The sequence below is a fragment of the Chenopodium album genome, chromosome 16, assembly GCF_948465745.1.
Source record: "Chenopodium album chromosome 16, dcCheAlbu1.1, whole genome shotgun sequence".
Taxonomy (NCBI): Eukaryota; Viridiplantae; Streptophyta; class Magnoliopsida; order Caryophyllales; family Amaranthaceae; genus Chenopodium; species Chenopodium album.
In genome coordinates, this window is record NC_137849.1 from 690,641 (window position 1) to 714,994 (window position 24,354).

A 24,354-nucleotide genomic window follows, 5' to 3' on the forward strand; every position below is an offset into this window, starting at 1 on the left:
TTTTTATTATTTCTAAACTAAATGGTTTTACAATCAACTTCAAATATCTATGTTACCAATCCTTATGTTGATTAAAGAATAATACAATTCTACTCGTATACAGAACTAGAGTAAACCTCATGTAATGTGCAATTGTTAAATAATTATAATAAATATATAATTATATAATAAATAATGAATCAACTAACAAGGTATTAAAACGCATAAGTTATATTAAAACAAATAAACATGTGAGAAAAAATATTTAAATATTTATAACCTTATAATGTGCAAATTAATATTTTAGCAAGTTTACTTTAAATTAAATAACTCATAATCTAGATACAAACCTTGTTTTTATATAACAATGACTTTTAAAAAGTAATTTTGGCACCAAAAAAAAAAAAATAAATTAATTAATAATACATTGCCAGTGTCCCTTTACATTTGCTTTTAGTAGTATGTAATAGATAACAAACATTCAAACTTCCTACCTATTTATTATATATATTTTTTTTCAAAAAAATGCCTATCAATAAAGACTCTTTAAAAAAAAATTAGAACTATACCAGCACATCAAATACAATTAAAATATGCCTCAAAAAAAAAAAAAAAAAAAAAAAAAATACAATGAAAATACAACTACAGAATTGACATCAGACAAAGTAAATTTTGACAGTGTTATATACATTACACCCTTGTTTTACTAAGGCCCTTACATGTTAGAACCAAGGCCCTCTAGCTATATAACTTGCCATCTCATAGGTTGTTAAGACTTTGAGCTATCTACAAAATTGTGAAGTGATTTAGAAAAAAGTATCCAGGTTGTCTCACGAACTTTACGGCTAGAATGCTGCATCAAGACTGAAGCTATGTCTAAAATGAAGTTGTGGAACTCTGGTTTTATTGACATGCGAGCTAGCATTGAAATCCATGCTTCTGGGGACTTCTTCACTGCCTGCCAAAAATAGTGAAAGCCATTCGCCACCCTTCTACTTCTTGAGTGTTCCTGATACAACATAAAAGGTCGAAAGCAGGCAAACCATAAATAAAATAAGGTCGAAAAAAGGGACAAGTTTAACAGAAACATTATATTCCTTCCAACATGAACCATATAATCCCCTTGCACAAATTACTACACTTCAAGGACACAAACTACTAGAAAAATCAATTTCTATCTCATTAAATCCCAAATAAGACAGCAAAAAAAATTTCACCAAAAAAAACAATGCAAAGATTGACTTAAACCCAAGATTTTTCTTCATTAAATCCTTTTAAAAGAGAGAAATTTCTTTTTTTTTGGAGAGGGGTGTGTGTGTGGCGGAAAAAAGGGGAAGCCATTGGCTCTCCCCCCAAATCTTCTTGCACTTTCACTTCTATAACAACAATCAAAACCCTAATCTTAAAGATGGGATTGGTTACATGATCCAAGATTTTATCTTCCTAAGAGCACAATTTGAAGCCTGTGCCCTTATATGATGAAGTGAAATACATTTTAGGATCACAAACAGAAATTCCCAAACTTGATTTTGTATTACTTTAATAAAAAAAATTAGTTAGTTCTTTTGAAGTGTTCAGGAACAAAATAAATTGTCTTTTTTCCCATAATTCCTTTTTCCAGGGGGTACAACTGTAGAAGGGGGCTGCAAAATATGAAAATTCCAAGGAAAACAACTAATAGAACTAGTAATTCAGGTACAAATTGTGATATTTTCTACAACGTATACCCATTTAAGGTAAATCATGTCCTAACAACATTAGTTACCTTGTACTGTCACATATTCACATTACTCTGATTATTACAAAAGCTAATAATGCAATTCACATCACTAAAAGTGAGAAAAGTTTGAACATATATCTAAATGCTCACACCCCTTTTCCTCTCTTCTCCTCCCTACCAATCTCTCCCCTCTTTAACGCTAGTTCTCTACATCACCAAATGGATCAAGTTCAACAGAGGTTAAAATGACATCAACAAAAGGAAGAAATTCAAAAGACAACCATATATCCAAAGAATACATTAACTAGAAACAAAAATAAGTGACCAAGAGAGATAATACAGTCAACTGATAATAAAAAAACTAAGTCAATTTTTATCAATCCATTGCAAAATTAAGCATTATCACCTTTCATCAAAAGTAACAAATGACAATCATTCTCCAAACTGATCAATTACCAGAAAATTAAGCCTTTCATATGGAGTACAGATTGTAACTAGTAACAGGAAAGGTACAAGTACAACACCACCAATACGTTCCGACTTTCTGTGACATCCTAATTCATAAAACAAGTGAAGGGAGGTTAAGAAATTAGAATCAACAGTTACCTCAGATGTCTTCCTCTCAATGAAGTCTCCGTAAGAGTTCTGATCAGCCACTGCATCCTGCAAGAATGCATCCACTGCTTGAAGTATATCCCTCGTGAGATGCATACGTATCCTCAAACCATTTTCAGATAGTATAAATAAGAGAAGATCTTCTGTAGCACCAACAACAGATCGCATGTTGAAAGATTTCCATCTCAAAGGATTTGAAGAATCTTGTTCAGAGGTGTGATGCTGCTCAGCAGAGTCAAACGCTGCTTCTGATATTGCTACAATCTAGGAGAACAAACATTCAGGATTTGACAGCATTTTATCTAACAGCCATTTAAAGACATTGCAAATATTAGTAATCGAAAGAAAAATTAGGAAATAATACTAGGAAACCACATAAATCAAACCACAAGCCAGTAAATATAGCAAGCATATGTTCTTTCAAGTACACATGCACAAAGCAAAAATTGCATAAAGCATAAAAGCAAGTGCACATAGCTAAAGGACTGCTCAAAAGCAAAATCCAGTATCTGTAAGGAAAACAAGAAGAGGCTAGCATCAACCCTGTCTATGATGGTGCATGAATGTAGCACAACAACCATATTCCAACTTATGCTTTGGAGATTATAATTTGGTTTTAAAATTCATCTGATATGTGATGTTCAGCTAATATGTACTTCGAATTGGTTTTCCAACTTGCCAAAACAGCATTTACAGTGTAAACTATAAAGAACTTTTACATATTGGTCGATACATCCCAAAGGCGATAGAGGGCAATAATAAACTGATATGACCAAAGTGAAATCATGCTACATCAAGGACGTCAACCGTAACTCTTTCTGCAACATCCCAATACAGTATGCTTCCACAATACTTGAATGCTGCCATAATCACAATCATTACTGCCTTTTCCAGTAATAAAAGCTTTTCAGCAAAAATAAGCTGAGGAGGATGTCACTACTCGCTACTAAGACGCCTACTAGTTTGGTCCAAATATCTTGTGCAAATAAATCATCAGATTGTGTTATAAACTTTTTAGTTAAAAATAATAAATTGCACAAGAACTTGAACCGTTGAGTTGGTTGATAGGTTTCTCATTGTATTGACAAAATTGTAAATTCAGTAGTTATAATAAGACTGCATTATTTTGTAATATCTGATAGCTTTATCAATAACAACATTTGTTCTAAATGTAGACAGTAGTACCAGCATCTAACTGTAAGCACTTACATATTGCAACCACTGGATATACTCAACTCATGCCCATGAGGCCATGACCTAAATAGAAACAAGCAAGCACAAAGATGCTGACAGAGTGACAGTTCAGGAATTAGTGTACTCATTTTTGGGTGACTGGTTGCTGCGAGGTAGTGATAGTGATAAAAATGGAGATGGTGGGTATGGCTGTTGACGAAGAAGATGGGGAAGTTGGGGAGAGAATCCCCATCTTTACTTCTTCATTTCAAGGGTGTGGGTTAGGGAAATTCCACTAGACTCACTGGTATGAAATAATTATGCCTTAGGTTTTCTCAACATGGCTCCGCCAGTATCATTTTAACCTGAATTTTCAACCAAAAAGTGGTATGAATTTGAAATGTTTAAATCCATTCCAACCTAATATCAAGCATAAAACACAAGGCAATTAATAGCTATAGATTACAAAAGGCAGACAGCGGACATATACTACCCTGACATTAAATGCTACAAGATGAGATATATCACATATATGACAGAATTGAGATAATACATAAAGCAAATTTAAATATATAAAAAGCCAACAAAGACGCTAGCTAAAGAAGACCCCATAAGATACTAAAATAATTATTTATGCATAACTAATCAATTGCAATGTTATAATTAGATACCATACCAGACGTTCAAGACGGTTCCACCTTATTGACCCATCATTACGAATAACCAGTTCCCTCAGTATTTTCCTCATATCACGACTTGGATCTGCCAAAAGCCTCCCAATAACATATGGGTATGCACTTTCAACTACTTTGAAATCCGGGTCCAAAGCTTTAGCTGTCCCCTCCAGGGATCCCAGTGCTCTTATCACTAAAGCATAATCAGGAGGGAGAGAGAAGTTGAACTCATACATCACATCATATAGCTGGTTCATTATGCTCTGCAATAAAAATTAAAGGGACATATTTGTTATCTATAGACTAAGAAACATTAGATGTGAAAGGGAAGACCTAAGCCAGTTAGGTCCTAAGTTCAAGCTTGTAAAGATATGTTCTTTTAGAAATATTCCTCAAATATTTAACTAGAAAAGGCAAAGTAAAATGTCCAAAAAATTAAATAATGATACCAAACTACTAAACAAGGAAGTAACATTTTTAGTCTAAATTTGATTGTATTATGTTATATACAACCTACAGAGAAGACTAAAGATAAAGTAACATTTAAAAACTAAATGCAGATTATAAATATGTTAAAATTGAACCTACAGAGAAGAGTAAAGAGAAACATTTAAAAACTGGATGCAATGGCTACAATTCAAGCATTTCTGATATAGTGTGGGGTAAAATACTACTTCTATCCGCGAAGTTATGAATTTGAACTTAGACCTAGAAGAAAACAAGAAAAAGAGGATTGTTTTTACATATACATCAATTTCCACATTGTAATATAGAGACGCATCAGACTCCTCACACTACTAATACTTTCTCTACTCATAAGGGAAACATATACACCAAATGACATATATTCTACTAAAGTAAGTGCGAGGTTCCCAACACAAAAGAAGCCATGGAAAACCTACTAACACAGAAACAAGTCTGAAGGAATCATCCATATATAAAATTCTCCGTCCATTATTTAACACTAGAAAATGGAGATGGCTTATATGCTAAACCTGAGAAAATTGTCATATTTCTCATTCACTGCAAGGGTCCATTTGATGTTTCGTATTAGTACTAATATAGAAATGATCTTTAGTACTCTGCACAAAAATGTTCTTTCTAGTTGAAATTTATTTGAGAGACAAATTTGGTTCATGTTAGCCGACCCCACTTTTGGGATTAAGGCTTTGATTGATTGATTGATTGATTGAGACAAAAAGAGTCAAACCAGGAATGGAAGGAGTACTTCCAAAGTTCCATTTGCTTAAAAATTAAGACTGTCTACCTCAAGGGTTCTTTACTATGTAAAATTACAAGAAACAAAATTCTTTAATCATTCAAATGAAACTCAACCCCAACTTCACAGCAAGCACTTAGATATATGATACCTCAGTTGAAAAATGAAAATCTTCAAAGAAAAAACAAAAAAACGAAAAGTACTTCCTTTGTTTGTTGAAGCCACATTTGATGAAGCTTATAGATTAAATATGGAAATAATTGTGGGACTTCATACATTTTTCTATGAGACAGACCAAGAGAAGATAACATGCAGCATTTTCACAATGACAACCACATTACAACATAAACTCTCACAACATCTATTTCCATATAATCTATTAGTCACCTCAAAATGTGATTATCACAACTGACCTGAAAATCTCGAGATTGCCTGGTCCCATCACCAAAGGATGTTTGTAAGGCATTAGAAACTAACAGGATATCAACACCTTCAGGGAGAAATCCGAGGGATAGAAAGTCATTTGCTAAACCCAGTGAGTCACGATTAACAAAGTGCACAAGCTGCAAAAAATAAACATATTCAGTCAGGAAAAAAAATCATACTATCACCCCTCCATAATCCCCGAAATAATAGAAACTGAAAGAATAAGAAAAAGGGCAAAAGATATGTAAGCCAATTTAGTATTTTGCACAGGACAGAAATTAACAGCAGCAATAGCCAGAAACTATTTCCAGTAAGGATTTCATCTAGTTAACACCAGGGTCAAGCAAAGTCACATGCAGCCTTACCACTATTGGCTCTAAGCTCTACCTTAATTAAGATGTGTAACTTATGCCAGCGCTGTACAACATGGCCATCAGTGTCTATTAGGCTCAGAAATTGTTAAAAGGTAATGCCTTTGTTGCTACAGAGTTTGCAACACAGGAGCATGATCCCACTTGTAAAAATATGAGCTTTCGTCTTTAGGCCACAATATCTTCCACCATGATACAAACAAATAGAACATCCTATCCCCTTCCCCTCATAGAAACAGGGGAAAGATAGAAGATAAGTGTTTGTGTTAATGGAAGGGTGTTAACCCATAGGGGTTGAATTTGATTAAAGAGATTCTGCACTGACAAAGCAGCAAAAAGTGTACAATAGAAGAGAACCAGATCAGCCTAGGCAGATATACCACTTGCTATACCACAAATGCAAAAGCAATTCTAAATCAAAGTTAATATCTACAACAAGGCAAGCAGATAATGTTCAGTGAAATTAGACAACTAAAGATGATCTATGCTCTAAGCATCTTAAGGTGTAGACCTGGCAAGGAGTGAAGAAAATTTTTCCATGAGAAAACAACATTGTAAAGAGAAATTCTACAATGGCTAAGATCACAAATTCAAGTCCTACGTCCCTCAATTGACTCCCAGCACTCCACTTCCACAATCTCCACCCACCCCCCCACCCCACCCCACCCCCCCACCCCCAAGAACACAAGCACACACAGACACACACACACTGAGTTTGCTAAGGTCAACAAGTACACAAGGCCTGCCAGGATAGTAAATCACAATTTTATTTATCAACTGAAGGAGAAAATAAGTGTAAGAAAACAGTAAAAGAAGAGGGTTTAACAAAGTGAGGCAAAAACAAGATATAGTAATAGCATTTGGAGAAAAGAAAGAGGTCAGAAACATTAAAGAAGCAGAGAGTTATTAATTGTTAAATAGACAAATGTATCAGAAGGATCACTCTAAGTAATTAGCTAGCTAGCCTCTTTCTTTAGCTCATATCAAACTACATCAATATCAGCATAACAAGAAGAATAAATAGTTCTATAAATGAATCAAGGAGAAGTGAACAAGAAAAACATCTGAAACTTTGGCGCCTTTATAAGGATTCATGTTACAGAATCCCAAAAAGGAAGAAGCCCCTTCTAACTCATGAATACAGGCTTTTAAGCAGTACCTCCCTCCTGCATGTGTTTACACCATAAATTTCAAATAGTGGTATTCAGTTCTAAACTGATCTCAGCTGCCTTTCTTTCCATTCTAGCTCTAAAAATTTCTTTTCTTCACAACTTCACAATTATGTCAAAATGTCCTCATATAGTCTTTTAGAAAGAACCTCTTTACAAATGATTTGACAGGAAAACGGATTATGAAAAGACGCTGGTCGCAGGATCTCCTAACAAAACAGATTATATTGCATTGATATTTAAGTTTTTTTGCTGTGGCACATCCAATTCGCAGACCACCACCATCACCAACACAGAAAATCAGCTTTATTTTGTGTATGCCACACATATTTCCATCAAAATTTTTGTTATCACCAACATCAATTTCCAGCAATTCATATCAAAATCTGTACAATGGTTCGTATCTTTGAGGTTATATAGCTACTTAAGGAAGAATATTGGATTCATACCACTTGAATGAGGCCAACACGATAATGACGTGGAATATTTCCCATCATCCCAAAGTCAAAATAGGCTAGAGATCCATCATCCGTAGCAACCAGATTTCCAGGATGAGGATCAGCATGGAAAAACCCCACCTCAAGCAGTTGTCTCAAAGAGCAGTACAGTCCCTGCAAAGAAGCAAAAATAATTGGAATGAATATAAGGCAACAATGAATAAAAGGGGTGTTTTTAGAGGGACAAATAAACACCCTGTATAAAGCCCCAAGTTATGCAAACATCAATCCTTTTCGAATTAATAAATAATCACTCATAATATATTAATGTCAGTCTATAACTCGTTATCACTTCCTCCGTTCTTTATCTATTGCAACAAATGAAAATGCACACTTGGCAAAACACAAATTTTACCATCAATATCATTAAATATCATGTAGCCTACCCCACTTATGGGATTAAGGCTTTGATTGATTTGAAAGAATAAGGACAAATCTAACAAGAGCTAATATGACTATATTTTCCTTACGTAAAAATCACCATATAAAATCAAAATAGTATTGCATGAACACAGTATAAACCCAAATGTTGCAATAGTAAGAGAATTTCTAAGTATCAACCATCTCATTCTTTTTCGTTGATAAGAGAAACTTCTAATAGTGTACTAAGTAGGGGAAAAAAAAAAAAAAAAAAAAAAAAAAGGAAGCTATCGGCAAACAATCAGTTATCCAGCAGAGAATAGTGGTAAAAGAGCATGCCAAGTACAATGTATCAATCAAAGAAAAACAAAACTGGCACCTAAGACATGATCCTGGTTCCATTTTTGTTGTCAGGATCCTTAATTTATTAAGGCATCACTGCATATAGGACACCACAATTCTATATAAATTCATTCTTATTATCCAAACGCTCTTTTAAATAAATAATGTTACCTCTGTTTTTAATAATCATAGCACTTTCCATTTCAGTCTATCTTTATAAGCTCATAATACTTTCACTTCATTCTATTTTTTACAAACTCATTTTAATACTTCCTCCATTAAATATTAATAGCAACAATTACTATATTTGGATGCTCAGTATTAATTGCAACAAAAAAAATTAATTCCTTATTTAGCAAGTTTTTATGTCAAAATGACCAAAATACCCTCAGTTAAAAAATTATTAACACATAATACTGCAAATAATCACAAATCATTATAACCCTAATTTAACTTAATTATCTCATCCATCAAAAATCAGATTCATCTCCCCATTATCTTTCTCTTTCCTTCATCTTTCATTTCCCTCATTATATTTCTCTCTCCTCCTTCAAGGCTTCAACCCATTCTCATGAATTGAAGAAGACCACCTTTTAGTTTTTTAAAATCAGATCTGGTTTGTGGGGGTTGCGTGAGTGATTCGTGGGTGGTGGTTTGCTGGGTGGTTCGTGGGGGTGGGTTGTTCGTGAGTTTGGTGGGTGGTTTGTGGGTTCAGGGTTCGTGGGAAGGTTGGGTGGTTCTCGGTGGCACGGGCTGGTTGGTTCTATTTAATCGTGGTAGATTTTTTTTGTTGGTTTAATACTTAAGTACTTGCCCTTACTTTTCAATAATCATGCTTAAGAAACTTCACATTGGGTTCCGCGCACACCCCCTTTGTTGCAATCAACATTTAACGGAGGAAGTACATTAACCCACTTACTTCATAATATTTCCACCTTTATCTTACACTCAACCACCTTTTAACACTCTTACTTTAACCCCTTTTTTCTTACAACCACCCATTTTCTTAATATTTGTGCAAATAGCAAATGCATATATGAAAGATAACGGATAAAGTACATTAGAAGGCATCTGAACACTTCATTTGACATATACTAAAATGAGTGATTAAAAGCTCTAAATATTTTTTTTTTAAAAAAAATGGTAATGGGTTGCTAACTCCAGATAGGATAACTATGGATGATGCAGTTAATGTTTCAAGCTTCAAATTTGGCCTATACCTGGTCAACAAGCTCCTTGCGTGGCAACTGGAGCTTTGCTAATGCTTCCTCATTTGTAAGCTTGATTCCATTTATCCATTCCAATGTCAGCACAGCTTTACGAGTGTACTTCCAATAAATTTTAGGAACTCTTATAAGGCCTTGACCTCTATTTGTTTGAGGATTCCCGGTTGTAGCATCAAACTTCTTTGCAAGACTATCATCACCTTTCAATCAAATCATACTTTTACTCAGAAATAAGTGGTAGAGAGACTAATTTAGAGAGCCAAAAAGAGTGTATAGGAGAGATGAAAATATTATCACTTCTTATAAAGGTGATTTTATTAGACATGCAAACAAACATAGATTGGACGCAGGATACAAAGCGTGCAAGAAAAACTACAAAGACTACGGCCAACCAATAGTAGTAAATCACTCATGCGCAAAATTAATACAGCACAGGCTTGTCAGGTCTTAAATGAGGACAATGAGCAGGAGGCCAATGGAAATTGACTTTCAAGAATAGATTGGTAAAATCCAACTACATATACAGACCACTTCAGAGCAACAGCGAAATAGAATGATAAAAAATTGCACAAAATATAGTCATTTATAATCCATCTGAACAGGATTTTTATATCAATAGCAAAATATAGGGCTTCCAAAGGAAGCATGTCACGTTACACAAGTGTAAGTCACATAAAGTGACGAGCGCTGACCCTGCAGCTAAAAATTCTCAATTCTCCTCTGGCTAAAGTAATGAAGGCCATTTGCCATATTAATATGGAGATGCATACTTTTATAATTGAGGTTATGGGAATTCCATTTGTCTAAATTGAAATTTTTAGGATGTGGGTTGGTGATACTTTTCATACGAATCTATTCTGAGTCATATAACCTTGCCACAAGAGCAGCCCCCTTTTCCTGTAATCATTTCATTTGGAAGGCTAAAGTAACTAAGGAATCTCTGTGTACACCAACTGGAAGATTAATTCAATTAAATAACGACACACTCTATCAATAAAGATCATGGTTGAATATTTCACCAGATAAAATTATTTACAGAGTGCTTTGCCAAGTCAATGTTAAAAATTGCTCACATATCTTTCTAAAGTGTCAACTATCAAGTGTCACTACATTCTTGCATGTAAGTACTTGGGTTTGTCTACATACCTTTTAGACTTTTCCAATGATGTGGATGAAATTTAGAAGAATCTAGGAAACGCTGCCTCTAAGGGCAAAAAACTTTTCATTCTATTCTTCTTCCCTCATTCAATCTTCATGTTAGCATTCTGCCCCTCCCTAGTCCTGAGATATACCCTGTATGTTCCCTTCCTATTGATACTTATAGAGTTACAGTGATGCCTTACGACCATGTCCCCCTTCTCTCATTTCCATCTCTCTCTGAAGCACCACTATCAAACTGCTGGAAAAAATTGTATAATAGCTGCAATGACTCCGCCATCCTAGCCACCTTGTCAACACATTATGCATACTTTCATGGTCAAACTCGACCATTGAAAGTTATATACTAATGAAACAAGTATATCTAACTTACTCTCTTCGTCTCTTTCTCAAATCCTCTAAATGTCAAGGTGGTCTTAGTTTAATTTGTGGGGAGCAGTGAGGTGCAGCTATTGAGGTGAAGTGAAGTGACTTAAGTTGTGTGGGGTATATTCAGTGATACACGATAGTGAGACTGTCATGGTGGTGGAATCCTTTTATTTTCTTTTCCTTTTCTTGGGGGGGTGGGGAGGAGGAGGAGATGATGGGGGTTTGGAGATAATAATATTGGTGGAGAGGGGGCAGCAGGCCAAGGACAAGCAAAGGTTGAAAAGGTGCAGTGAGGGAGCTGGGCTTTACAGAAATAGAAGGGAAAGGAGCTGAGCTTCAGCAGATTGTTGAGATCAGGGAGCAATGTGGCTATGCATGGCCAGAGCTAGGAGGTGATGGTGAATGTGGCAAGGGCACTTGGAGGTGGTGATACTTGTCAACTGGGCCTGATAAATGCTGGTTGCTGGCATATATGACAGTGCAGTTAAGGTGTCATGTGGTGGTGATGGTAGTAAAGTTGGGATGAGGAGGAGACTGACAAGAAGTGAACTAAGGACTTGAAAAAAGAAAGAAAAAACATAGATAAAGAAAAATAGTGAGCCACTTAGCATATTTAATCCTTATAAAAGGTAACAAGTCAGCTGAACCATCATGAGAAAACTACCTCCGAATTTAGGATTATTAGCAAATAAATTTTACTTGGGATTGATGTGGGAAGACATCACAAACATGGGAGATATAGTGTCAATTTTTCCAAAGTAAGAATATGCGTAACAGGTTTTGATCCCTCAAACTAGAAGACCCAATCTGTCTTCTGAGCTACTTAACCTATTTTCAACAAAATAAGACAACTAGTAAACCTTTGCAAATTTTCTTTACTTCAGGTACAATAAGAATTAATCCAAGCAAGATAGTGATGGTTGCAACTCTTGCAAGATCTCCTACAAAGTCATGGGTCTTAGAAGGTACCATACAGGACCATGAGACTATATGAATTAAGAACATTGATGCTGCCACATAAACTCTATATACTGTTGCCACTTTACTAAATATGAACAAAATGTTGCGATAGCTGGTGCATATCAACTTTCAGTTTTCTCATCCCTTTTTTCCCAACATGGATAATTCATTATAAGAGGCCTAATAGGATAGGTACCAAAATCCTCTAAACAATGCGTTTCAAATTATAGTGGATAGTTATCCTTTTGACAACTCTGAAGAAAACACAAGTACAATCCCAGAAACAGACAAATAGAAATCCAAATTTTATTGGGCAGGCAAATAAAATAAAATAAAAAATACACCAAGCAATTGTAGCATGAAGTTTATAATGAGCTCTTTACCAGGATCATTATCCAAAAGACAAAAAAGACCATATCCACAATGAACAAACAACAATCTGGACACCTTCCACTCTTCCAGATAATCATAAAAATGAAAATCCTTCATGAGTTTTGGCACTATACATGAAGCCCAAATTCTACCACCGTTGATTATATTACTAGTCACAAGAGTCTTTACAATTGTGCACATGTTACCTTTTTAAACAAAACAAAACAAATTTTAAAAAACCAAATGTTGGAATTACCAGGATGAGAAGCGTACAAAGAAGCAAACCGCTCTGCATTTTCTCCTTCTAAGATGTAATCTATCTCTTCAAACATGTGCCTGACCTATCCGACCATGAAAAGACACAATTATTAGGACCTTGCACATAGAATCCTCAACCGGGGCATCTACGGCTGTGAAACATAGGGAAGATATCTGAAAATGAATAATCTAATAATAGAAAATATATGGACTCAACTAGGCTCAAAAAATCAAAAGAAGGAAAGCCCTTCTATATAATGGACTAGTACCAGAGGCAATTGTCACAGCAAGAATCAGACTTGACATAAATTACGTTAAACATTAGGTTTGTTCTACATGAAATAGGAATAAAAAAAAAAGACTAACATAATTCTCATGATGACTGAATTATATGTTGATGGATGTAAGGGTATAGAGGAAGCAGTATACATTTCTCATATTAATTCCAGGAATTGAAAGTAACAATAAAACTTGCTGTAAGATGTTGCTGTAACAATTAATCCCTACCTAACATGATATTCAAACAAATTACCATACACATTTTGTCTCCACCTTCTACATCTCCTATATTCTCCTCTTTCTTTAATCCATGAACACTCAGTTTGACGGTAAAACTTCAAATCTATTCTTTATGGAAACTAATTGGATAAAAGTTCTGTCAGCATCAAAGCAAAAATTGTCAAAATGTTGACTATTAGCCATATTAGTGAATATGACATGCTGAAGAGAGCAACAACCTAAATTCCACATCCGCATAGCCATATCCACAGATATATGAGGAGGGTTTTTAAATGGCTCTAAAATGAGCAGAGATCATAACTCATAACTAAGTCGAGATCACTTATGATTAAGATTTCCCAACGGAATTACTTCTGATTCATAGATCAGTAGCAATTGATTAAAGTCTTGAGGGGTAGTAGTGTAGTACTCAAGACCTAGGATCAAATCCCATCTAAATCATTTTCTCTTGCGGCTCTCTCTAGTCTCTACACCAAGAAAAAGAAAAAAAAAAGGATCAGTGGCAGTACCAGCCTTTGGTCCTTCACATGGAGACCTGTCTTCAAGGAGGTATTGTATAGGCAACAACCAGACATGAAAACAGATAAGATACCAAAAATCTCACCACTAGGCTAACGATTATAATTTATATAAATATCTAATCAAAAATTGGGTAGTAAAGCCAGGGTAAAGTCAAATATACAAGGTGGTATGTGGAAGACCATTCTAGGGATAGGATCAAGCAACAGGCAGGTTTATCTATGAAAGAGGCAGCATCTGGACATGTGCTACATAATGCACTAGGCATGTAAATGCCTAATATCCATCAAGTTCCTGAATACACATCAATCTACCCATGAAGTGCATCAAGCAAGCACAATTGTATGCTGCCACATGTAGGGATTTCACTGTGACAAACATAAATCCTGAACTCAATGGTTACAGCCAAAAGAAAATTCATCAGGTTCAAGGGATAATGAAAACACATATTAGCAAAATGCTTATGATACGTCTCACCACGCCACCACAGTACCAATGACTATACAATATCTTTGGTTGCATCAATGCGACAAGTTTCATAGAGTTATCTCTAATAATAAAAGGAAAGACTTTCTGAAGACAATAGCACTGAGACGAAACTAGTTCTTTTAAGCAGGAAGGATTAGTTAGTTTGAGGTCTTGATGAAGCCAAGATTACTAAATATGTGGACACTAGAAATCAGGCATATTGGAATCACACACTGAAATTCCTCTCAATGATTACAAAGCACTCAGCTGTTCTAAGAGTCTGAAACAACATAGATGCGACCAAAAATAAAGAGATTTGCATGCACTTTGAAGACACCAAGGAGCTAGGTGAGGGCGCAAGAGGCATTATCCCTGTTCAGAATTTCTGATTGAGGCTAGTAGGCCACACAAAAGGAAGTATCAATTCTCAAAGGAAAAGGGAAAATGTATGTACTTCCATTAGAATTCTCTATATATTTTGATTTATTTATGTTATTTGTATTTCTGGTTTTTCATTTTGAGTACATCATTCCTTCCAATAATCCCATCTTCCACTCTAATAATGGTTATTTTCCTTTATTAAAATCAAAAGGTCAATACCATCTATTCCACTACCATTGTATACCAAGTGACTGAAAACTCCAGTCTAAGGCACATACAGGTTTAAAACATTGTATGCCAAAAAAAATCCTGACAAAAACCTGAAACAGATTCAATACTTTCTCCAAGACCAACCATTTACCAAAAAAATGGACTAAAAAAAATTAGGTGCTAATTTATACACAAAGAATCCTGACTAAATTCAGAGTTCTCCAAGACCAATAACGTATCAAAAAATGGGCATACAGAATAAGGTGATAGAAACTCTAGCCCAGAAACCTGTATACATTCTAGAGTTACTCCAAGACCAAACACATAGCGGAAAAGAATAGGCCAGAAGTTACAACTTAAGATTTTAGTTTGTTCAAGAAATAATCCACATATCATATGAATTGTTACAGCCCCAAAATCAGACTTGCAAAAAAAAAAAAAATATTAACCTAATAAATTATTCTCTCACCATCTCATTCACTGCAACTAACAAATCCTTGCGAGCCTTGGCAAAACGTTTTAATTGCCCGCCTATCATGTGAAACAATAATGCGTCAAGAGTCAATGACAATGACATACCAGGCCTCTGCACCTTGACAGCTACCAGCTCTCCGGAATGCAAATGAGCTGCATCACTTGAATCATCGACAAATATATTGGGATTAAAATCATGCATAACATAAAGGCTTTCTCTAGTAACAGCATACTCATTAAAAAGATGAAAAGGAAACATATTTGCTAAAATAACATTGACAATCAATCTCATCACAAGCAGAAATTTCTCACCTTTATAAACCTGCCCCAGAGAAGCAGAAGCAATAGGCTCTGGGCTGATGTCAGCAAAGATTTCTGACACAGGAGCACCCAACTGGGTTTCAATGGATCTCATGGCAACAGAAGTTGGAAAAGGAGGTATTTGATCCTGGAGAAATTAGGAACAATAATTATTTCGATGATTATCGCTAAGGTAATATCACAACATACAAGGTTCACAGAGCAGAAGAGAGCCTAAACCTGGAGTTTTGAAAGCTCTTGGCAGTATATGGTCGGTAATATATCAGGTCTAGTGCTCAATGCCTGCCCAAGCTGTAGATACAAAGAAATTAGATAGCAGTAGAGTATTAAAACAAAGACGATAACAAGCTAACATAACACACATCTTCATCCCTAGCTTGTCTAAGTTTAGAGGCAAATTATCTGGCATAACTATTTGTTTCCAAGAGCAAAGAGTTTAATAATTGTTTATCCTCAAATTACATAAGATAAAAAAAAATAAAAAATAAATAAATAAATAAATAATAATAAAAATAAAAAAAAAAACCTCATTTGAATATCCGCTACCAGTCATTTACAATCAAATGGTTTGTCGGTCAACAAATATTTGGTACATGGTCCAACATCAATTAATCTCTCTATGCCAATGAATAAGGTAACAATACTCCAGCCTCTCATGGCCTGCATTAAATAAGAACTGAGAGACAATTCATTTGCTTCTTTGGATTGGTTTGTACACCGATCTTACACATGGCTAAATATCGGAAAAGAAAGAAAGGGAAAAAAAAAAAAAAAAAAAGGTACCATTTTTACAACTACTTCTAACACCCCCCCCCCCTGGAGGCATTTAGCTCCAACCTGGTCCACAAAATCTTATGAAGTGTAAGTTCTCAACAATTTGAGGGTGCCCGTGTGCCACCAATGCAACACTATAAGTACAACGTCAAAATGATCAAGTACATAGCCAAATTGAGGAGCTCCAAACATATGCAACCGTAGTATCGTATGAAATAATTGGCCTAGGAAAACTATACGAAGTATTACACTTTACTTTCAAATCATCAAAAAATTTTAAACTAACTTCCAGCAAAACGACTCAACAAATCCTGACATTTTTGGTATTACAACCCTCAAAACTTCTGCAGCATTGTCAAACATCTTATTTCAAAGTACAGTCAATCCTTTCTTCATTCTAATGTTCTAATCCCAGCAAGGGTTGCACAAATGAACAACAAATTGACATCGATAGAGTATTCTTCACAATTTTCTGATGACAAAAGCAACTAGCATGTGCTATAACAGTAATAAAGAAAAAAGAAATTAAAAAAACTTCCAAAACATATATTAGCAACAGATTGCAGTGAAATTACTACCACTATTGCTACTTCAAATTTCGAAACACGCAATAATTCATCACACAATCCTCCGTTTTAAAAGCGGTTGCCAGTATTGAACTCCGCTAGTGGGTTTCCCACTGCTAGTCCCCCGGATAAAGGAGGAGGGTTACGGTAGGCAAGTGACAGCAAGTGTAAAATTTTGTCACATCACTTGACATGAGCCACAATGATTGAGAGTAGTACTAAAATGGGTGACCTTATGGGAAGTCCTCATGTTGATTCATGTAGCTGACCCCACTTATGGGATTAAGGCGTTCAAGAAGAAGAAGAAGAAGAGAAGTTGTTAGTATTACTTATCTTTCTACTTCTTTTGAACAATTATTCTTATCAAATTTGAATCCTTAAATGTGTGTGTGTGTAACAAAATACAAGAAATAGTTGTCCCTCTAACACAAACAAGTGGCTAAACAATGATTTCATTTCTTTGAGTTTGAATCTTCTCAATTGAATAGAACTTGAAAGCCCCAGTTTTTTAAGCCCACAAGGACAGTTGATTACAACATATTCCATATAGACACACTTAATAGGTTGACTCTCGTAGAACCACAAATTTATTCTAACCGCACACACATCACAAGATTCCCACAAAGGCATTGCATCACAACATCTTCTTCCCCTTGCCCACTAAAAACCTCACATATGGTTTAGGAAACGAATCCAAAACAGCAAAAGGGAAATTTTACAACTATGCCTAGAAAACAACCTCCCAAACAAAGTTTGTCACGTGACAGTGTAGAAAATCACATGAGCAGCAATCACCAAGCATACGGACATCAAACAAGATAGCCAAACCTAGTCTTTGCTTTAGAAAAAATTATATTATTATGATTCCTACCTAAACACTCACACAAACACCAGTGGAAGTAGTTCTACAGAAATTTCCCTGTGAAACAAGAACAATTTACAGTATCAATGATTGTTATCTAATTTTATATACTGTTGTCACTGCAGTTGAGGCCACGATTAAATAAAGCGTATCATATTCAAGAAGTAGAGGAAGGCAGAAGTCTTAGATGATGAACAACTGGAGATGTCACTATATTTGTTCAAAGATATAGATGGAAAAGTTACAACATTAAAGCAGTTGGTGAGTAATGAGTTGAAACCTATGATAAAAATAATAAAAGCTCTATTTGGGCTCTAAAAACTTAATTGGCATATGCCTTATCCCCAAAGCCACAAATTGCTTATCTATGAGTGCAAAATACAATATCAGCCTCAAAAATAAACTCTGCAGTGCAAATAAAGTTGATCCCAACATGGTAACCATCAAAACTCATCAAAACCTAAGAAATATCCCACCATGGTGGAGTTAAAAATTTTTAATCAATATCTACAGTTTGCATATTAGTTATTTTCTTAGTCAACTCAAGCACTTTACCTATTTTAAGCTCCATGTGTTCTTTTGAAACACATGAACTCCATATCTATCCTCCCCTCTTCATCCTCTGCATGCTTTGGAAGTGAAGTCTAGAATTCCATTTGAAATTTTTAAGAGTAGCCTCAAACTATGTACCATTCGAAATTTTAAAGAGTAGCCTCAAACTATGTACAATATATAGCTATTCTGAAAATTACATGAAAGAAAAAGTAACAGCATGTGTAATGTCGCTCATCCATGTCGGAAACATGCGTTAAAACGACGAATTTTCCACGGGCAAAAGCAAAACTTTTAGAATCTCTTCTTTTACATGTATCTTGCATTCAACAAGCTGTATGTCAGTTAAAGCAGATATCCAGAACATCAGAATATTTTCGGGTATAGAAGAAGATGATGGTATCCCAACAGCTGATACAGGCCATCTCTTTCTTCTTTGGGAAATTTAGAACTCAAAGTGAAAACATAAGAAACATTAAGGTATGGAGATAATAAGCATGAAAATAATACTGCAAACTCACAATCATAATGACTGCATAGGAAAAGTCTGCATAATAATATTTATATGATCCATTTTTCTCAAAAAAAAAAAAAAGGGCAAGTATGAACATCCTATGCTAAAGCAGCAGGGTAAACTAAACTTGCCTTGATATAAAATGGCCCCAGTTGGATCAGAGTTTCGCAAAACTGCATAAAATTGCAAATGTATCAGGATACCGGTGCAAATGTGCATTGTCCCAAAGATACTTCAAAGAAAAATATCATAGATGAAATAATTAAATAAGACATTTGTAACAAACATTAGAAGGTTGGACCTCAGATAGTATAAAACTGCATAAAACTCTTTAGTCTCCAAAAGGAGTTATCAAATACATCAAACATTACAGAAAAAACAGGTTAGAATTATAAGGAAATTAAAAAATAAAGAAAGATTTAAAATGAAAAATTAAAAAATAAAGAAAGATTTGTCATTTACAACCTCTAAAAGTACTCATTTTGCGAGTTACAACCATCAAGGTTTATTATTGCAAAATACAACCAAAAAAGTCACCAAACATTTTAAACTACAACCAAAATCCGATTTTCGGCCACTGTTTTTGCAATATTACGTCATTAATCATTTATTGGTATAAAAATTAACCAGCAGCCAATACTAGTTTGGAATCATTTATTGATGTAGTGACGTCATATTCCGTTGAAAATGGCCGAAAATCGAATTTTGGTTGTAGTTTTGTTTGGTGACTTCTTTGGTTGTAATTTGCAAAAATAAACTTTGATGGTTGTAACCCGCTAAATGGATACTTTTAGCGGTTGTAAATGGAAAATTTTCCAAAAATAAATAAAGGCATGCCTTTGGCTCTTTGTCTTTGGCACTAACCTTTACTAAAGATTAGTAAAAATTTATTCCACCAAACATTTAAATTCTATAAACTGAGACTTTTGTCATTTTGGATTTTGAAGCAAACTGCAAAAGCATAATTGGCATTATTCTCTCTTTGATTGTTTATAAAATTATACGGAGTATATATTAGCTTTCAAGCATCATGGTCTTTGCTCCTGATTTATTTTAGCATAAATTTATTTTAAAAAGATTTAGCAGCTACAATATGCAAGAATTAATGGCATGTCTCCCATGATCTACAGCAATCTTGTAGTAATAATACAAGCTCAAAATAGGTAGAACAGAGATAACAAAATTCACCTTAGTGGCACGTTTGTGAATATCATGAACAAAAAGTTGCCATGCAGACAACTTTAACACATGGTATGAGATAACTGCTGCTCTGAATAATGCCAGGAATGGTCCAAATCGATATACTACAGATACACTTTTGGAGCTGTGTGACCCCAATACGTGTCCAAATTCTTCCTCTAATGATTGCTTCCTCTGCCTTGCATACTCAGCAGATGGCCTCTCACCGTGCACGCTATTAAAACTAGTTGAAAAGCTGCATCAAGTACCCACTCTTAGATAATATACAATGTACGGTATGGGAAAGTACATGCATATGCTGACTGATTGCATAGTGCCTCTGTGTTTTGGATTGGAAATTGGTCTGAGAGTGTTTTTTTTTTTTTTAAATCTGGAGAGGGTGTAATCATCAATTAATCAAGCATTATTGAATATCTTATTAAAAATCAAGTTGGTACGTGCCATACATCTAGTAAAGAGTTTCTTGGGTCTACTGACATCCAAAACATGATGTTTACAAGGTTCTGTTCCTTTTTTTTTTTTTTTTTGAATAAATTATTGTTACAAGGTTCTGTCCCTAAGAGTTCAAAAGGTGATTCTAAAAAAAATTCCTAAATATAAAAGCCCATAAGAAAAGCATGTCAGACACCAATTCATTAGAAATTCCTGCCTTCTTCCAGAATTCACAAATATCTGATATTGGAATATTTACTTCAAATTGTTAGTGATTAGTTAACTCCTAAGTAATTAGTTTGTGTAAGTGGATTCATAATAGTAGTGGATTTAGTGGGTTAATGTTAAGCATGATGATCATGGGATCATGTTCTTTATTTTTAGCTTAGATATGCACTATATATATGTTGCTATGTACTTCGTTTCAGTGGATTGAATACAAGTTAGAATGCTATATGTTATTCTTCTCATCTCTCTATTCATAATTCAACATCTGTTAACTTTATCCTTTTCAAATACCTCACTGAAGCAAAAATTTCATATTGAACAGGGAAACATCAGACCCTCCATTATATTATGGTATAAACAGTCAATTTTCAACACAAATAGTCAACAACCTCAGATGAGTTTACTGCTTCTAAGTCCCCTATCTCATGACACATTTCTCTAGTAGGATTACTCTGATGGCCCTGGATTATATCACTACTAATATTTATCAGCAGATGTACTTGTATAACTTATGTTTTGACTTCTGACTGAAATCAGATACAGAGAATCACAGTGGACGGAGAGCAAAATAATGAAACCAGAAATTGAACCATAATATACTTCCATAATCACTACGATACTAGGATAGGATAGTGAAGCTTGTGGTAAAACAGTTTATAAACAAGTCACTCACCAACATTTTTGCAGTATAATGGAAAGGAACCAAATGTCTTCATTCACTCTAGGACCGTTCCATTCTCTCAATGATAAACACTGCCATGTCCTCCTCCATGCTACAAATGGAAGAACTAAAGTAACCAGAACCCAAAAAAAGAAAAACAGAATTAACACACAAAACAGCTCAAGGTAAGAACTAAGAAGTGATACTGCAATGCAAAAAAGAAATTGGAGATTGGGGATCTAATGTATTTTTACAAACGAGACAAGGCGAAAATTAAGCTTGGTTATAAACCGCCTTTCACATATCCAAATCCAATGCAAGGCAATAATCAAACCCCAACACAACTTACATAAATGAGTTAACTCAACACCATAACAGTGATCATATAGAGTTTATATTCTCTAGCAACACATTGTTAAGCCCAAAATGCTAAACACTACACTGAAACTGCGAGCAATTACAATTCATGCATATTGGCAAGTTTGACAACATTACAATAAGTAATCATATCAGCCAAAAAAAATTGAACCCAGTTGAAAAAACTGTCTACTTTAAAGAACCCAAATATTGAAAACCCAAAACAATTGAAAAATAACCAAATTGGACGACTAGAAAAAGGTTGATCAAACAAGAAACAATGGCAGTACCTCTAGAACGGAACGGTGCATGTCGATGGTAACGGAGAATGGCGGCGGCATGCCTCATTGATTATTCCTGAAATTCGGAAGCATCAAAGTATCAAACGGGTGATGAATTAAGGATTTCGGAGATAGCCCACAAGATGTTTGCCAAAATGCGCAAGAGAGAGAGTTAGGAGGAAGAGAACTAGTTCGTATAACGGAAGCCTGAGTCACAGCGGTTAGGAAGATGAATCACAGAGGTTGCATTGTTTGTAGACAGACACGTTTCACCACAACCCAAGTCCCAAGGGCGCAGGGGCACGAGATCTATCCAAATAGTTTTTTTTTTTTTTTTTTTTTTTTTTTTTTTTTTTTTTTTTTTCTTAACAAACTATCAAATGGAAATAGTATGACACTTATGAACTTATGAGTTACTGAATTAGGGTTGTTCTCTTATTTTTAAGTTTATTTCAATTCTAATAAGTTCAGTTCAGTTCAGCTCTAATAAGTTCAGTTCAGTTTGTCTTTATAACTAATAATATTGCTAATAATAATTAAAGCTAAATTTCATACTTTTTAGCATATATTACAACAACGATGATAATAATAATAATAATAATAATAATAATAATAATAATAATAACAATAATAATAATAATAATAATAATAATAATAATAATTCTCTCTAAACAGATGATTATGGGCGATTAGGGTAAGGGTTTACGTTAGGTAAGTCAATTTTCCGGTGGGTTTCCTGGCTCTAATAAGTCCGACAGTTTTCTCGGTGGCATTGCAGGGTTCAGGCGAATATTTTGGGCGGTTTTTAGGCGGCTTAGGGTGCTGTTTTGGTGTTGTTTCAAAGGTAGTTTCTAGTAGAGGTGATCAAAAATCGGGTTAGGTCGGGCCCATGCATAAAATCTTGTGCCCAAACCCGTAAATAGTGTCGGCCTGTTTAATAATGTTTAAAGGACCCACATAACTTACGATTTATTTCATATTCGATTTTTGGAATTGAAACCTTAGTTTCAAGTTCAACCTATACTATTAATTAGGGGTGAGCATGGGACGGCCCGTATCATTAGTACTAACGGTTCGGGTACCCGATAACCAATATCACTAAAAGTTATATCCATAAACCGAAATGATAAGTTCGGGTACCCGGATTTTCGAATCGGTTATCAGGTACCCAATAAAGTATCCAATAGTGATAATCAAGCTTAATAAATTAGTTATTATGATATATTTTAACACTAATTAATAATAATATCACATAATCTTGACCAAATTATTAATAATATTACTAATCATTGATATTATATAGTAATTATGAAGTAAAGTAAGAGTTTAGATTCTGGAAAAAATAGATTTAAGTCGGAAAAAAAATATATTGGATCGGAACGGGTAACCATTAATTTTAAAATGTGATACCCAATAACCATACCCGATAACAAATTATCGGAACGGATACCCAAACCGTTATGGTTATTGGATCGGGTACCCTAATTTTCGAAACGGTAACGAAACGGTTTTTCGGGTAGTTTTGCTCAACCCTACTATTAATAGGTCGATTACATTCAGATTGAATCAGATGATGTTAGTTTATTTTTTATTTTTTAAGGGAAATGATGCTAGTTTACTTAGTTAGACAATTTCAATTATAATTTTATTTATTTATTATTGTAAGAAATCTAGGCAAATTGTCTGATAAACAAAACACTTGTCAAAGATCGATTGACCTACTTAATTTAATTCCAATAAAATATATTATTTGCTTTATACGAACACAAGTAACACTTGGTGATGCAAAACTTGGTGATATGAAATTAACCATAGTTTAACCAAACTTGATTAACCTTGAAATTTATTATGTGTAAATCCAACTTGAAATTATTTCGTTTTTTTACAAATCAACCCGTAGAATTCGTTATATACACCCGGTGTATTGTACATCCAACTAACCTAATGTTAATTAGTTTTTGCTTTTCATTTAAGGATAAAATGAAAAACAATTAATAAAATAAGAACAAATACTCATGAGTGTACTTACACTCGGGTGTATACAACAACCTCTCACCAACCCGAGTACATCTTATTTATTTATTTATAACAATACGGAGTAAAATATAATGAAAAATGATAGAATTTTAGCAACAAAAAATCCCTCC

At 34.5% G+C, this 24,354-nt stretch overlaps 1 protein-coding gene across 3 annotated transcripts; it reads right to left on the reverse strand.

Moving 5' to 3' along the window:
- Positions 1 to 365: 365 nt before the first annotated feature.
- Positions 366 to 22,498, reverse strand: LOC145585986 (uncharacterized). 3 transcript variants are annotated; one of them, XM_081642679.1, is made up of 15 exons: positions 22,396 to 22,498; positions 22,217 to 22,283; positions 21,582 to 21,696; positions 20,237 to 20,483; positions 19,180 to 19,221; positions 16,000 to 16,071; positions 15,772 to 15,907; positions 15,455 to 15,612; positions 12,887 to 12,971; positions 9,766 to 9,971; positions 7,796 to 7,957; positions 5,794 to 5,943; positions 4,164 to 4,424; positions 2,306 to 2,578; positions 366 to 988 (listed from the first exon to the last, which is right to left on the reverse strand). In XM_081642679.1, exons 2-15 carry the CDS (start codon positions 22,272 to 22,274, stop codon positions 749 to 751), a joined length of 2,205 nt encoding a protein of 734 aa, XP_081498805.1. In that variant the 5' UTR covers positions 22,275 to 22,283; positions 22,396 to 22,498; the 3' UTR covers positions 366 to 748. The 3 variants fall into 3 exon arrangements, with proteins under 3 accessions (XP_081498805.1, XP_081498804.1, XP_081498806.1); XM_081642678.1 differs by lacking the exon at positions 22,396 to 22,498 and having other exon boundaries at positions 367 to 988; positions 22,217 to 22,389; XM_081642680.1 differs by lacking the exons at positions 19,180 to 19,221; positions 20,237 to 20,483; positions 21,582 to 21,696; positions 22,217 to 22,283; positions 22,396 to 22,498 and adding an exon at positions 16,307 to 16,737 and having other exon boundaries at positions 369 to 988.
- Between the last annotated feature and the right edge of the window lie 1,856 nt (positions 22,499 to 24,354).